General features: G+C 33.3%; 1 protein-coding gene across 3 annotated transcripts in view; it reads left to right on the top strand.

Moving 5' to 3' along the window:
* The window catches only part of Smc2 (structural maintenance of chromosomes 2), a 52,277-nt gene that overhangs the window by 31,292 nt on the left and 7,319 nt on the right, over positions 1 to 13,666 (top strand). For all 3 annotated transcript variants that reach the window (XM_015492114.2, XM_048783285.1, XM_048783286.1), the window contains exons 19-22: positions 544 to 687; positions 3,991 to 4,185; positions 6,438 to 6,638; positions 8,464 to 8,580. In XM_015492114.2, the coding sequence (XP_015347600.2) occupies positions 544 to 687; positions 3,991 to 4,185; positions 6,438 to 6,638; positions 8,464 to 8,580 (657 nt within the window). The remainder of the gene's footprint in view (positions 1 to 543; positions 688 to 3,990; positions 4,186 to 6,437; positions 6,639 to 8,463; positions 8,581 to 13,666) is intronic.

The following is a 13,666-nucleotide window of genomic DNA, read 5'->3' as shown; positions in this document are numbered from 1 at the left end:
TGAATAGTATCAGAGCTGGAATTTGAACCTCTCTTTTTGTCTCCTAATACTAAATCTTTCCTATCATTTCCATCCATCTCTACCTTTCAATTTTTCTTAACCTAAGATTCTGTTATTAAGTAGCAGCACAAAGTATTTTCTAGTGAATTGAAAGTTTATAATGGTAAAAAGAAAATTAAGAAGATGACTTTTTTGCACATTGAATAATTTTGTTTAAAAAAAAACTAATTCATCTGTTAAGTAGAATTTTGTATTATTTTCCTTATATGAATAAAAAGACAAAGGAATCAATACAGTTATTTAAATCCATAAAAATTAGGGATTTATAATTTAAATAAAAATTATAATTTGTTCCTCATCTTTTAAACATGAAATTATACTTCCATTTTCCCCTTTTTCTGGGGAGGCAGTTTAACATGTGCTTTTGGTAGTTGAGTCGTTGATGGGTTAGTTGACGATGAGGCTACTGTTAATTTTTAGCCCTATATTTATTTGTCAACAGTTAATTACTTGTGTGAATACCTAGATATTGTGTTTGTTTAGGAAGTTGAAGCTATCACTTTGGAGCTGGAAGAGCTCAAGAGAGAGCATGCATCCTGTAAACAACAGCTTGAAGCTGTAAATGAAGCTATCAAATCCTATGAAGGTCAAATTGAATTAATGGCAGCTGAGGTAGCTAAAAATAAGGTAAGATTTATCAAATTGGAGAAACTGAGATACATGTTAGTTTTTCTGTCTTTTCACTCTTGTCACGGTTTGAGCATACGGCAAAAAATGGCGATTATAGATACAGAAAGAACCCTGAAATAACATCAATAATTGTTCAAGTCTCAGTCTACTCAGAATACAAAATACACACTAGTTTGGACAAGCAGAGTTTAAAGAAAAAAATTATTATCTGTAGAAGTTTGGGATGATGGAAATTGATCACTAAGGTGTTAAGAGAATTCTTAAAAAATGAAGAAACAACAAAAAGAGGAAATAGCCCCTAGGGCTGAGGAACATATTTGATAAAGAGCCCCATTCCACTCAGAGGGCTGTGGACCAGATCTAGTTGCAGAAGGCATAGCTGTGGCCCACCAGTGGTGATGTTTTCTGAGATGTCAGCAGAAGCTGTCCACAGTGAAGTGCTGCATGTATGTGGTACCTACTTGGAAATAGATTTCTAGAACACTGGCCACAAGATGGTGTCCATCCTGGAGACTTGTGAAGCCTCGTGCTATGAGGCCAGATGCAACTGCTTTTGTTAAAAGCATGCTGGAACCAGCTCAGAGTCCCTTCTTCCTACACTGTCCTTATGGTAACATTTACTGATGAGGTTTAGTATGGTTGCAGATGGGAAGGGAGAAATGTTCCATTCTCAGAAGCAGGATAATGAAGGGTAGATTTTGAGTTGAGAGGATTTCAAATGTTATAAAGACATACTGTTACCTGGAAGTCAGTATTACAACAGTCTGTATTAGAGACTGCCCTTCATGAATAATGAATATGCTCTATCACTTTTTGTAGAATATTTAATTCTGTTGATTTCTGTTTGTACTTTCCTTTTTGTAATACCACTTTCATTATCAAGGTTTCTTTCATCAGCTATAGATATTATTTTTTATAAGTAGTATATCTCATTTGAGTTTCATGTGAACTAAATGTACATGGCAGTCAACAGGGGACTTTGGTTCATTTACAAACACTTTCCCTTTTGTCAGATGCTTCTATATTTTTTACGTTTTTCCCCTTGAGATGATTGTTTTGGAAAATGCATTTTCCTCTTGGTTTTAGTCTTGGCTACATTCAATGTCTTTTTTGTTTTTAACACATTTATAGCATAAATAGAACAATAGAATAACAATTTTAACTACACTTTTTGATTATAAAATCACAATTCATCTCACTTTGTTTTGTTAGTGATTAATGTTTTTCCATTTCTATTCAGTTTTATTTTTTGCTTTCAAAGTAAACTTTTTGATTTTATTTTTTTATCTCATTCTGTCCCTCTGTATTTTCTGCTAACATTTCATCAGCATCATGTTGTAGAATTTTTAAAAAAGGATGTATTAGTTTTCAAAGAGAAATGTGAAAATAATCCCCTCCTTTCTTAATCTAAAAACCAAAATCAAAATATGAACATAATTCCATTAAAAGGGTATTTGTTTCTTTTTAACAGAAAACTATAAAATATTCTCACTTAGTTTTTAAAGGTTGTTCATTCAGGTTCTGCATTGTAAATTATTTCCTTTTGCTGATAGGAGTAAATAATCACACTTGTGGGAAGCTAAAAAAACAAAAACTACCTACGTACTAACTAATCATATTGAGATAAACAAGACTGAAACTTCATTTCTGTTCAGTCTTAAGTGATAGATTTCCTTCGTATTTTTCTACCATTGTAAAAAAGATTGGAAGTCAAATCTGCAGTATATTCTTTGTACTCCAGATAGAAGATAATCTTTGTAAACATGTTTTTGTCAAGTGTAGTTTTAGTTAATAACCCTTTGTCTTTATTTCTTTTAGTTAGCAGAGTTTTATTCACTTCCTTTTTTTGTTCTTGAAATGTTTTTAAAAAGCTAAAATATCTTTTTTTTAATTTACTTTTTTTTAGTTATAGATAAACACAATATCTTTATTTTTATGTGGTGCTGAGGATCAAACCCAGCGCCTCATGCATGGTAGGCAAGTGCTCTACCTCTGAACCACAACCCCAGCCGGCTAAAATATCTTTTGAGGTTTTAAGGTGAATGCCAGAATTTGCCTTCCTGTGAAAGACCTCTAATGGTACAATTTAGGCAGGAAATTAAATCATACTGGGACCATTTAAGAGCCTGACATGGAGCATTTTTTGTTGCTCAAAATTATCTGGTTTTCTGATAAGTATGCCTAAAAAATACCTGAACTTTTACTGGTGTTTGTAAACTACTTTAAGGAGGTCTGTTCTTCCTTAGAGTTTTTTGGCAGTTCGTTCTATTTACTTGTTTTGGCCCTTTGTTTTTCCTCCAACCTAAATATAAATTGAACTAGGAGTTTTCTGCTGTTGGTGTTGTGTTTTGTTTTCTTGTTGTTTCAAATACACATTTGTGTGAGTTTGGAATTATATCTTTACCCAAAAGGATATTTAAGATCTAGGAGGAAGCAAAGGTGTTTGTGAATATTGGTATAGTAAATCCCAAGGACAGTTAGCATTTCAGAAGTTAAGCAGCCCCAACTTTGGGAAGCATGATAGTAGTGAAAGTCAGGTCAAGAAATTTTTTCCCTGGGTGTGGGTGGCCCACACCTATAATCCCATTGACTTGGGATGCTGAAGCAGCAGGATCCTGAGTTCAAAGTCAGCCTCAGCAACTCAGTGAGACCATTTGTCTCTAAATAAAATACAAAAAAGGGCTGGGGATGTGGCTCAGTGGTTAAATGCTCCTGAGTTCAATAAATGGTATCAAAAAAAAAAAAAAAAAGTTTTTCTTTGTGCCATAGGTCTCTTCCTTCCAAAACAGCTTTGCTTTCTCTTCCATTTCTCTGTTTTGACCCCTGCGTTAGAATCAAATGCTGTGACTTTCTGTTACCTTTGGTAAGATCCAGATCCTTTATATTACAGAATAGAGAAGGAGCAAGACCCAGCCTCCCTCTCTTTTCTCTGATCTTTGCCCTTCCTGTCATCTGGGAGTCTGTTACATTATCTTCTTGTTAACTACCCAGAATATTACTTTTTTGAGAGACCTCACAGGTCAGCTTCCAGTAGTCCCTCCTTCCACCCAATTAATTCCATCTACACTGTATTCATCAAAAACTATTATTTTCTGTATGAACATTGTTCCCCAGCCTGTTTTACTTCCAGTGGTGTCCTGTGTGTCAATTCATTGTCATCTTAGTGGGGATATAAAATGTAGAATATTAGATGACCATCTGATTGTAATCACATTGACTTCTTGCTAGAAGTCTGTCAGACAAGCTTTTAGTAAAATAAAAACATTTACATTATTCTTTATTTTTTTTTCTTTCTTTTAGGAGTCAGTAAATAAAGCTCAAGAAGAGTTGACCAAGCAAAAAGAGGTGATAACAGCTCAAGACCATGTAATTAAAGCTAAATATGCAGAGGTGGCAAAACATAAGGAGCAAAACAATGATTCTCACCTTAAAATTAAGGAATTAGACCATAATATCAGCAAACATAAAAGGGAAGCAGAAGATGCTGCAGCAAAGGCATGTTTGTGTTTATTTTTATCATTAATAATCAAGGTTTTGTTTCTGGGTCATTGAAAAAATTCTAGTATACTGCTCAGTGAAAAACTTTATATAAAAGGCAGAACAATAGCCTAACATAATTTGAGCACACACTATTTTAACTGCTTCTCAACAGTACTTACTTTCAACAAATGTCACAAATGTTTTATTTTTAAATTTAATTTCAGATATTTGTTCCCATCAATAAGATGTATTTATTTAATGTTTAATGGTTTCCCATGTGAATAACTGCTTTTATCCCTAAATATTGATAGAACTAACTATTAATGTACTGGAATGATAAATATTTCATTAACTTTATTTCAAATTCAACTTATATACATATTTATTTCACTGAATTTTTATATGTATATATATGTATGTATGTATATATATATATATATACACACACACACGGACACATATATAGGCATTGTAAAAAGACTTAATTGCCTTTTACATGGTCTTATAAAAGGATCAGTTTTTTTTCAGTTTTATTAAAAAATCTGATGTTTTACAAAAACAGTTATTTTGAGATTATTCCACAGTTTTTTGGTCACTTTTAAAACTTTCTTTCTGTGTTACAGTACCTTAAAGAAGAAAACAAAATTTTGCAGAAATTTGTTGTTTAGTTGAAAGGCTACATCCATATGGTCTTAACTATTCATTCATTATATTTTCCTATGAGTGTATAACACCCTGCTGCTTTTTTCACACGTGGGATCTTTTTAAGCATCCTGAAAGTACAAAAACTTTAACTTCAAAAGAATCATCAAGAACATACAAAATAGTCTTTCCACCCTCTGAAAGAATTATAGATGCCCATTATAAGTTCACTTCTTGGCTTAAAAAAAATCATAATCTTCCACTTCATTACTGATGATTTCTTTTTAACATAATAGTTAGTGGTAGTGGAATCACTGAGATATTACCAATACCAATATTACTACTAATCGTTTTTGATAATTGAAAATGTTAGTATTTGTGATTGCTGGAGTTTTTTTGTTTGTTTTGGTTGTTGTTGTTTTGTTTCTGTTTTGCTATTTAGGGGATAAAAGGAGGTATTTGCCAGTGGAGCTGCTAAAATCTTTGAAACATATTTTCTTTGAAAAACACTTAGGCATGCCTGTTAATAACAGCTACTATACTGGGCACTGAAGATATAAGAATGAGTAACACATATGGAATACTTTCACAGGACTTAAAAGTCAGCAAGATGGTAGACTTTTGTAAATGATAATTTTGCTTTGGGGCCTAAGGATAAGCATATACCCATGAAATTAGTGATGGTTGACAAGTTGATAAGGATTAGATTCTACCGTTTAGCATGAATCTTAATTCTTATAGAAGAAAGCCTTTAATAACTATAATTTGAATTTTTTTTCATTGTATTATATGAAGAGGTATTAATACTGTGAAGTATTATACTGAAGCTAGCGGGAATAATAGAGAGTCAACATTAGGGCAATTTTTTTCCCTCAGACTTTAATCTTGGTAGAATTATTACATAGGCTTCCATGATTTTACTAAACCTGTGACTTAAGCATTTTGCAGGAATTTTAGCTCATCACAAGTTGTTTTTTGAAGCAATAGATTCAGTTTGGTAAAATCTGAAAGAGTCTCTCTAAAGGAGCCTGATCTAACTTACCTTTTTTAATGGAGATATTTTGTGTATGTACTTTAAGGATCTTAATCCAAAAATCTTAATTGCTTCAAAATCCAAAATCTGACATTATTCCACATCTTGTGTAATGTGTCATAGTCAAAACAAAGGCACATTAAAAATACATAAAATTAACCTTCAGATTATATGAGGTATGTATGGAACATAAATGAATTTTTTTTTTTAAAGACTGGGGTTCCTTCCCCAAAATATCTCATTATGTATATATAAAAATATTCCAAATTATTTTTTAAAACACTTCTGATCTTAAGCATTTTGGATAAGTGATACTCAGTCTGTACCTTATAAAAATTTCTGTGAGTTGACTCCTCTTCTAATGCTAAAGTAATAGGAAGATCTCTTTCTATAAGATCTGTTGTTTCTTGACCCTGTGCTCTAGGTAAAGATATTCATTCTTATTTCTGTCAATGGTGAACCTCAATTTTTCAGATGATTATTGTATTTTTTTCTCCCGAATATTTGATTTTAAGTTAGTAAATATTTATGAAACTGGTTTATAAATGTTTTTTAAACAATCATAGATCTTTCTGTTTTCATATGTGGCTAGGTATCCAAAATGTTGAAAGATTATGACTGGATTAATGCAGAGAAACACCTCTTTGGCCAACCTAATAGTGCCTATGATTTCAAAACTAATAACCCCAAAGAAGCTGGTCAGAGACTTCAGAAGTTGCAAGAAATGAAGGAGAAACTAGGAAGAAATGTCAATATGAGAGCTATGAATGTACTGACAGAAGCTGAAGAGAGAGTAAGTCAATTTCCTATGGATATCTGAGCATATTAGAATGAAGTAGCATTGATGGGCTCTGTATGACCTCTATGAAATTATTTCACCCAACTTTTGCTTAATGCCCTAGGTACTTTGTTTTCTATTTCCCTTTTTCCCCCTTTTCTTCATTTCTGATGACTTTATTTTTTTACCAGTTGTTTTTCTGTTCTGCTGTACCTTGCATGATATTTCCATTGTTTTTTGCTCTTTGCTGTAAACATGTAAGTAAAAAACACTTATAGATCCCATTAATTCCTTAGTTCTGGCATAACCACTATTTTACTACTCTCTAAATTGAGCAGCATCTTCTAGGTCATAATGCTCTTGATTACTTAATAGTTATCCATTTCTCCTACCCTGATAAAACTCTAGAAAGGGAATTTTAATGTCTCCTAGTAATGAACTTGGAAAGTCTTGCCACGAGAAAAACCCTGTGGGAACCACAGTCCCCACTCTTTGGGACACCGTAGGAAGAGGCAGTCTTAGAAATTTTGTGTTAATGTCTCATACTTTCCTTAATTCTACAAAATTCTGTTTAAATTTTATATTAAAGTAAATTGAGAGATCTGCAGAAGTGATAGTGTGTATGAGCTTGGTTACTCCTAAGAAATTTTGTTATAAGTCTTTAAAAAAAATATTAGTGACATTTCTGTATACAAGCAATCTGATATTTTACATACCAAACAGGATAATAGTGCAGGTGCTGTGATCTTCTCTATAAAATGCTGGTTTTCATTTTTCTACATTATAGCTTTAAAAGTGTGGCATATTTGTGGAAGGAAATATTTTATCTAAATATGAGCTGCACACTATTGTAGAATTTACATACTTTTTGAAAACAATGATACCTAGGCCTTTTTTTTTTTTTTTGTAAGAATTCGTCAGGTCTTTTCTCCTTATCAGAGATGAAGACTCTCTTGTTGATCAGCAGATGGCTTTTTTTTTTTTTTCCTTGTGTTTTTTTGGTCTGTTCATGTAAGAAATTACATGGACATATGCAAAAAAAAAAAGATATAAAAATACGAAGAGGAGGTTGGCCAGTAAGGACTGGGACAGTGAGAAAGAACATGACTGGCTGGAGTTACTAACAGAGAATATGGAGTTTCCTTGAAATGTGCAGCTTAGAGGAAAAATGGGTTACGAAGCATTTTAGAATGTTTTAAGGCTGTTCATGATATAACTATTCCACTGCAGCCTCCCTCAAGGGAAGAGATGATGTTTGAATTAAAAGTCCAGGCACCCATAATGTAGATACAGGAAAGAGCATTCTAGGAAAAAAACAAAAACAATGAAGAGAATAAGTTTATCATGTTCAAGAAGCTGAAAAAAAAAAAATAAACAAACATGGCTAGATTCTGGGGAAGAGTCTGATGCTTTAAAGTCAGAGATAAATAATAGCCAAATTCTATTATTGTGAAGAATTAAAATTTTACTTATGTTATTTCTAAGACTTTTCCTTTTTATTCAGAACATTTACTTGAGTTTACATATGACACATTTTCCTTTTTGCTTTGATTGCTAGGAAGATAATATAATACTAATGGTTAAAATATTTTGAGAAATATTCCTAAAAATTCTCACTTCTAATAATTGAATTTTACTATAAACATTTGGGTGATATATTTACTTTACTCATAATTTGTTTTGCATTATAATTCTTAGTACATTGTACCTTTTGGTAAATAGGATTGTATGTATTATATTTAAAATAATGAAACCTCTTATTCCTGAGTGAATTTCAGAATATGGAGGAAACTTTGTGTTTACCAAATATCCTTAAAAATTATGCTTTTTAATCTCACAGTACAATGACTTGATGAAGAAGAAGAGAATTGTAGAAAATGACAAATCCAAAATCCTTGCAACTATAGAAGACCTTGACCAAAAGAAAAACCAAGCTCTAAATATTGCTTGGCAAAAGGTATTTGAGCCCTAAAATGCTTTCTTTCATTCTGTATGAGTCAAGGGTCAACATTGGGTATATATTCTAAGAGGAATTTGATATGACTAATTATGTTTAAATGAGGCCTATGCTTACGCCTTAATTTAAACTTAATAGACTTTAAATGCATTTTATTTTTTTGAACTTGACTGTTTTTGTCATTCCATCAAGTCGTGTACTATGGTTCTTAAGCAGTATTAAATCCTGATTTTCTAGCTTTCTCTATTTCTTACTAGTATCCTCATTTACCAGGACAGCATTACTTTTGAAGGAGATTCTATTCATTTTCTTTACTTCTTAGGTGTCTGTAGGCTTTTAACACATGGAGGAAACCTTGGATGCTATTCAATTTCTGTTGTACTCCACTCAGCTTCTGCTTGAAACTAGAAATAGTCAATATCTATTTTACATGGTCGAAGCTCTGCTTATTGAAACCAGAAACCCTTTTCCAAGGATGTTTCCAATTCTACCATCTTCAGCTTCTCTTGTTCAGACTAACAAAAGTCAAATATTAGTTCTTAAACGTTTCCACAGCAGTTTTTTTTAAAAATATATTTTTAGTTGACATAATTACAATATGTAGTGATCAGACCCCAGGTAATTGACATATCCATTACCTCTGACATTTAATATTTCTTTTTGTTGGAACATTCAAAATCCTATATACTAGCAATTTTAAAATAATTGCTGTCAGTCATAGTTATCCTGCTGTACATAGAACATTAGAATTAATTCCATCCTGCTGTACTCCTTATACCCATTAACAATCTTCTCTTCATCCCTCCTTACCCATATCCTTCTAGGTTTCTAGTAACCACTATTCTAGTCTTTCCTTCTCTGAGATCAGATTTAGCTTTCATATAAAAGCCAGAACTGTATTTGTCTTTCTGGGCCTATTTCATTTCACTTAACATATGTCCTCCTATTCCTTAGATGACAGAATTTTATTCCTTTTTAATGGCTGAATTAATATTCCATTTATTCATCAATACATACCTTGGTTGATTTCTACCTAAAAGTTTATCAATTTGGTTTATTGATTTTTTTTTTGGTTTTTTTTTTTTAGTTTCTTTTTTATTTTTAGAAGCTGCCATCTTTGTTATTTCTTTCCTATACTAATTTGGGGTTTTGTTTGTTCTTGCATTTCTGGTTCCTTACAGCACATTGTTATGTTGTTGGAATTTGTATTTGTTTGGTTTTGATGTAGGTACTTCCTGTGTAAACTTCCTTCTGAATACTGCTTTTAGTTATTGGTATGTGTTTATATTTTTCAGTTTTCTTAAGAATTTTTTTGGGGTGTATTCCTTTAATTTCTTCATTGACCCATTAGTCATTCATGAAATGCTTTCATTTGTATTTGTACTATTTCTAAAGTTTCCCCAGTCATTGATTTCTAGTTTTATTGTATATGGTTAGAGAAGATAACAAATCCAAAAATCACAGCATGCTAAGACTTGTTTTGTGACCTAACATATGGTCTGTCCTGGAGAATGTTCTTTATAATGATGAAAAGAATATGTTTTCTGCAGTTATTGGATGAAATTTCTGTAACTCTCTGTTAGGTTCAATCAGTCTATGGTATGATTTAACTCTGATGTTTCTTTGTTGATTTTTTTTTTTTTTTTTTGGTCTGGATGATTGGTACATTGATGAAAGTACAGTGTGGAAGTCCCCATCTATTATTAGTCTCTGTTTTAGATCCAGTCAATAAGTGTTGCCTTATATAATTGGGTGCTCCAGTGTGGAGTGCTTGTATATTTACAATTGTTATTTCCTCATGTGAAATTGATTCCCTTGTCATTATATAGTAACCTTGTCTCTCTTTACAGTTTTTGATTTGAAGTCTATGTTTTCTGTTAGAAGTATACCTATTCCCACTTACTTTTTGTTTTGATTTGTATGGTATATCCTTTTCCTTCCCTCTATTTTCAATCTGTGTGTCTTTACTGGTGAAGTAAGTTTCTTCAAGGCATCATATTATTGGGTCTAGTTTTGTTTTTGTTTTTTAATCCATCAGCCAGTCAGTATTTTAATTGGGAAAATTCGTTTAAAAATTCAAGGTATTATTGATAAATGACATTATACTCCTGTTAATATTTTTATGTTCATTTGTATATCCTCTGTTAATTTATTGTTCATCTTTGTGGTTCGGTGGTTTTCTGTTTGGTAAGATTTTTGTTTTTGTTTTTTTAATCACATTATCTACTCTGTTAAGTTTTAAAATTTTGTGTTTTCATGATTGTATTTCCCATTCTTTCACTTCCAGTGTCGAACTCTAAAGCATTTCTTGTAGGTCTGATTTGGTGATGAATTTCCTCTGTTTTGTCTCGAAAAGTATTATATCTATTATAACCTTCATTTCTGTTGAGTAGCTTTGTTGGGTATAATGTCCTTGGTTGACAAATTTTTCTTTCAGGACTTTGAATAAATCATCTCATTCTCTTCAGGTGTATAAGGTTTTTTTTTTTTTCAACAGAGAAATCTGCTCTTCATTCAATGACTTGATTTTTTCCTCTTACTGGTTTTAGAGTTCTCTCTTTATCTTATGCTTTTAAGAGGACCTATTCTGGTGAAATCTATTATTAGTCTTTTGAGCTTACTGGTTTTGGATGTCCCTGTCTTGCAATGTTTCAGCAGCTATTCTGTTAAGCAGGTTTTCAGTGTCTTTTCCTTTCTTTTTTCCTATGGGAACACCTATACGGTGAATGGTTGCTCACTTAATGGTGTCCCATAAATCTCATAAAGTTTCTTCTTTTTTGTTTTACTAGGTTCTTTGACAAGACCTATCTTTAAGCTCAGAAATTTTTTCTTCTGCTTGGTCTAGCCTGCTTTTTATACTCTACACTATATGTTGTGTTTATTGAGTTCTCCGAGGTTTATTTTATGCTTCTTTTATGATCTTTTTACTGAAATTTTCTATTTGTTTAATGAATTCTCTTCCTAATTTTGTTGTATTGTCTGTATTCTGTAGTATCTCATTAAATTTTCTTAAAAATCATTTTGAAGCCTTTTTCAACTAGTTCTTGGATTTCCTTTTCTTTTGGATCCATTGCTGGACAGTTATTATGTTCCTTTGAGGCCATCATGTTAGCTTATGCTTTTATATGCTTTCTGTGTCTGTACATTGATATTTGTGCATCTGGTGGATCAATTAATTGCCTATACCAGTTTATTGGGCGGATTTCACAGTGTCAGACTTTATCCTAGCAATGTTTCTAGGAAGTCAGTAGGATAGGGTGTATTGAATTTGGTTTCACATGAGTGTCTTGGTCTGTTGTTTGTGTACTTTCTTCAGTTGAAGTCAGTGTAAGTGTTGTCTGTCGGTGTCCAGTAACCTAAGCTACAGGGGTTGTGGGATTGCATTCACAACTGGGATGCAACCCATCTAGGTAAGATAGATTTTTCTGGTGACTGGGCACAGTGTGTCCTGCCGTAGGTATAAGCATCAGTTTCTGCAGGATGTTTAGGGTTGCTCTGGTGGGCAGTTTTAGTCAAGGCACAGCTGGTACAGCAGCAGAGATGTGGCACCTGTCATTTTCTGAGGATCAATGAGGTGGGCATAGGTTGGTGAAGTACAGTATGCCCAACAGCAAATAGGACACTTTTCAGTAGCTCATACTGGTGGGTCCAGATGGGGGACCCTTCAGTGTCCCTTGGCTGCATGGCTGACTTTATAGGGAATCTGGGTGGCAACCTGTGCATCTTTTTCCTGGGACTGAAGGATGTTGGGTAATCTGACTGGTTTGCAGGATTGGTAAGGGCAGCTGCCTGTTTCACAAGTGGCCTCTTTCTACTATCAACTTCTACTGTGTAGGATGTTACTTAGATGAACAGTTACTCTTTAGATGTTGTTCCTTAGTTAAGGCTGTATTCAGAAGTGCTGCTTGTCACCAAGAGACTTCCTAATTATATTTACATTTCAATTTTGTGTACGTATAGTTGAATTTGGAGATCTCCCTGGAGAACATGACTGTCAAATTCTGAAGATTTATTTTTGCGGGAGGGGAATATGGGTTTGTATGTATGTATACCCTCAAATTTGCTTTAAGTTATTAAGTCACGTCTTTGAAGACAGGTGGCCAAATTCCCAAATCATTGATTAGGTGTGTATGCACAAAATTTTCCTGTTACAAACTAGAATTCTGTCCCTAAATTCCTGTATATAGTATCTTTTTTTGAAGGGTATATCTTTTTTTTTTTTTATTATTGTTCAAAACATTACAAAGCTCTTGACATATCATATTTCATACATTTGATTCAAGCAGATTATGAACTCCTATTTTTACCCCGTATACATATTGCAGATTCACATCGGTTACACATCCACTTTTTTACATATTGCCATACTAGTGTCTGTTGTATTCTGCTGCCCTTCCTATCCTCTACTATCCCCCTCCCCTCCCATCTTCTCTCTCTACCCCATCTACTGTAATTCATTTCTCTCTCTTGTTTGTTTTTTCCCCTCTCTCCTCACTTCCTCTTATATGTAATTTTGTATAACAATGAGGGTCTCCTTCCTTTACCATGCAATTTCCCTTCTCTCTTTCCCTCCCTCCTCTCGTCCCTGTTTAATGGTGATCATCTTCTCATGCTCTTCCTCCCTATTCTGTCCTTAGTTGCTCTCCTTATAACAAAGATGACATTTGGCATTTGTTTTTTAGGGATTGGCTGGCTTCACTTAGCATAATCTGCTCTAGTGCCATCCATTTCCCTGCAAATTCCATGATTTTGTCATTTTTCAGTGCAGAGCAATACTCCATTGTGTATAAATGCCACATTTTTTTTTAATCCATTCATCTATTGAAGGGCATCTAGGTTGGTTCCACAGTCTAGCTATTGTGAATTGTGCTGCTATAAACATCGTTGTAGCAGTATCCCTATAGTACGCCCTTTTAAGGTCTTTAGGGAATAGTCCAAGAAGGGGAATAGCTGGGTCAAATGGTGGTTCCATTCCCAGCTTTCCCAGGAATCTCCATACTGCTTTCCAAATTGGCCGCACCAATTTGCAGTCCCACCAGCAATGTACAAGTGTTCCCTTCTCCCCACATCCTCGCCAGCACTTGTT

Source organism: Marmota marmota, unplaced genomic scaffold (genome assembly GCF_001458135.2).
Source record: "Marmota marmota marmota unplaced genomic scaffold, marMar, whole genome shotgun sequence".
In the NCBI taxonomy this organism is placed as follows: domain Eukaryota; kingdom Metazoa; phylum Chordata; class Mammalia; order Rodentia; family Sciuridae; genus Marmota; species Marmota marmota.
The sequence above is the reverse complement of the archived record's forward strand: the minus strand, read 5'-3'. Positions and strand labels throughout refer to the sequence as shown.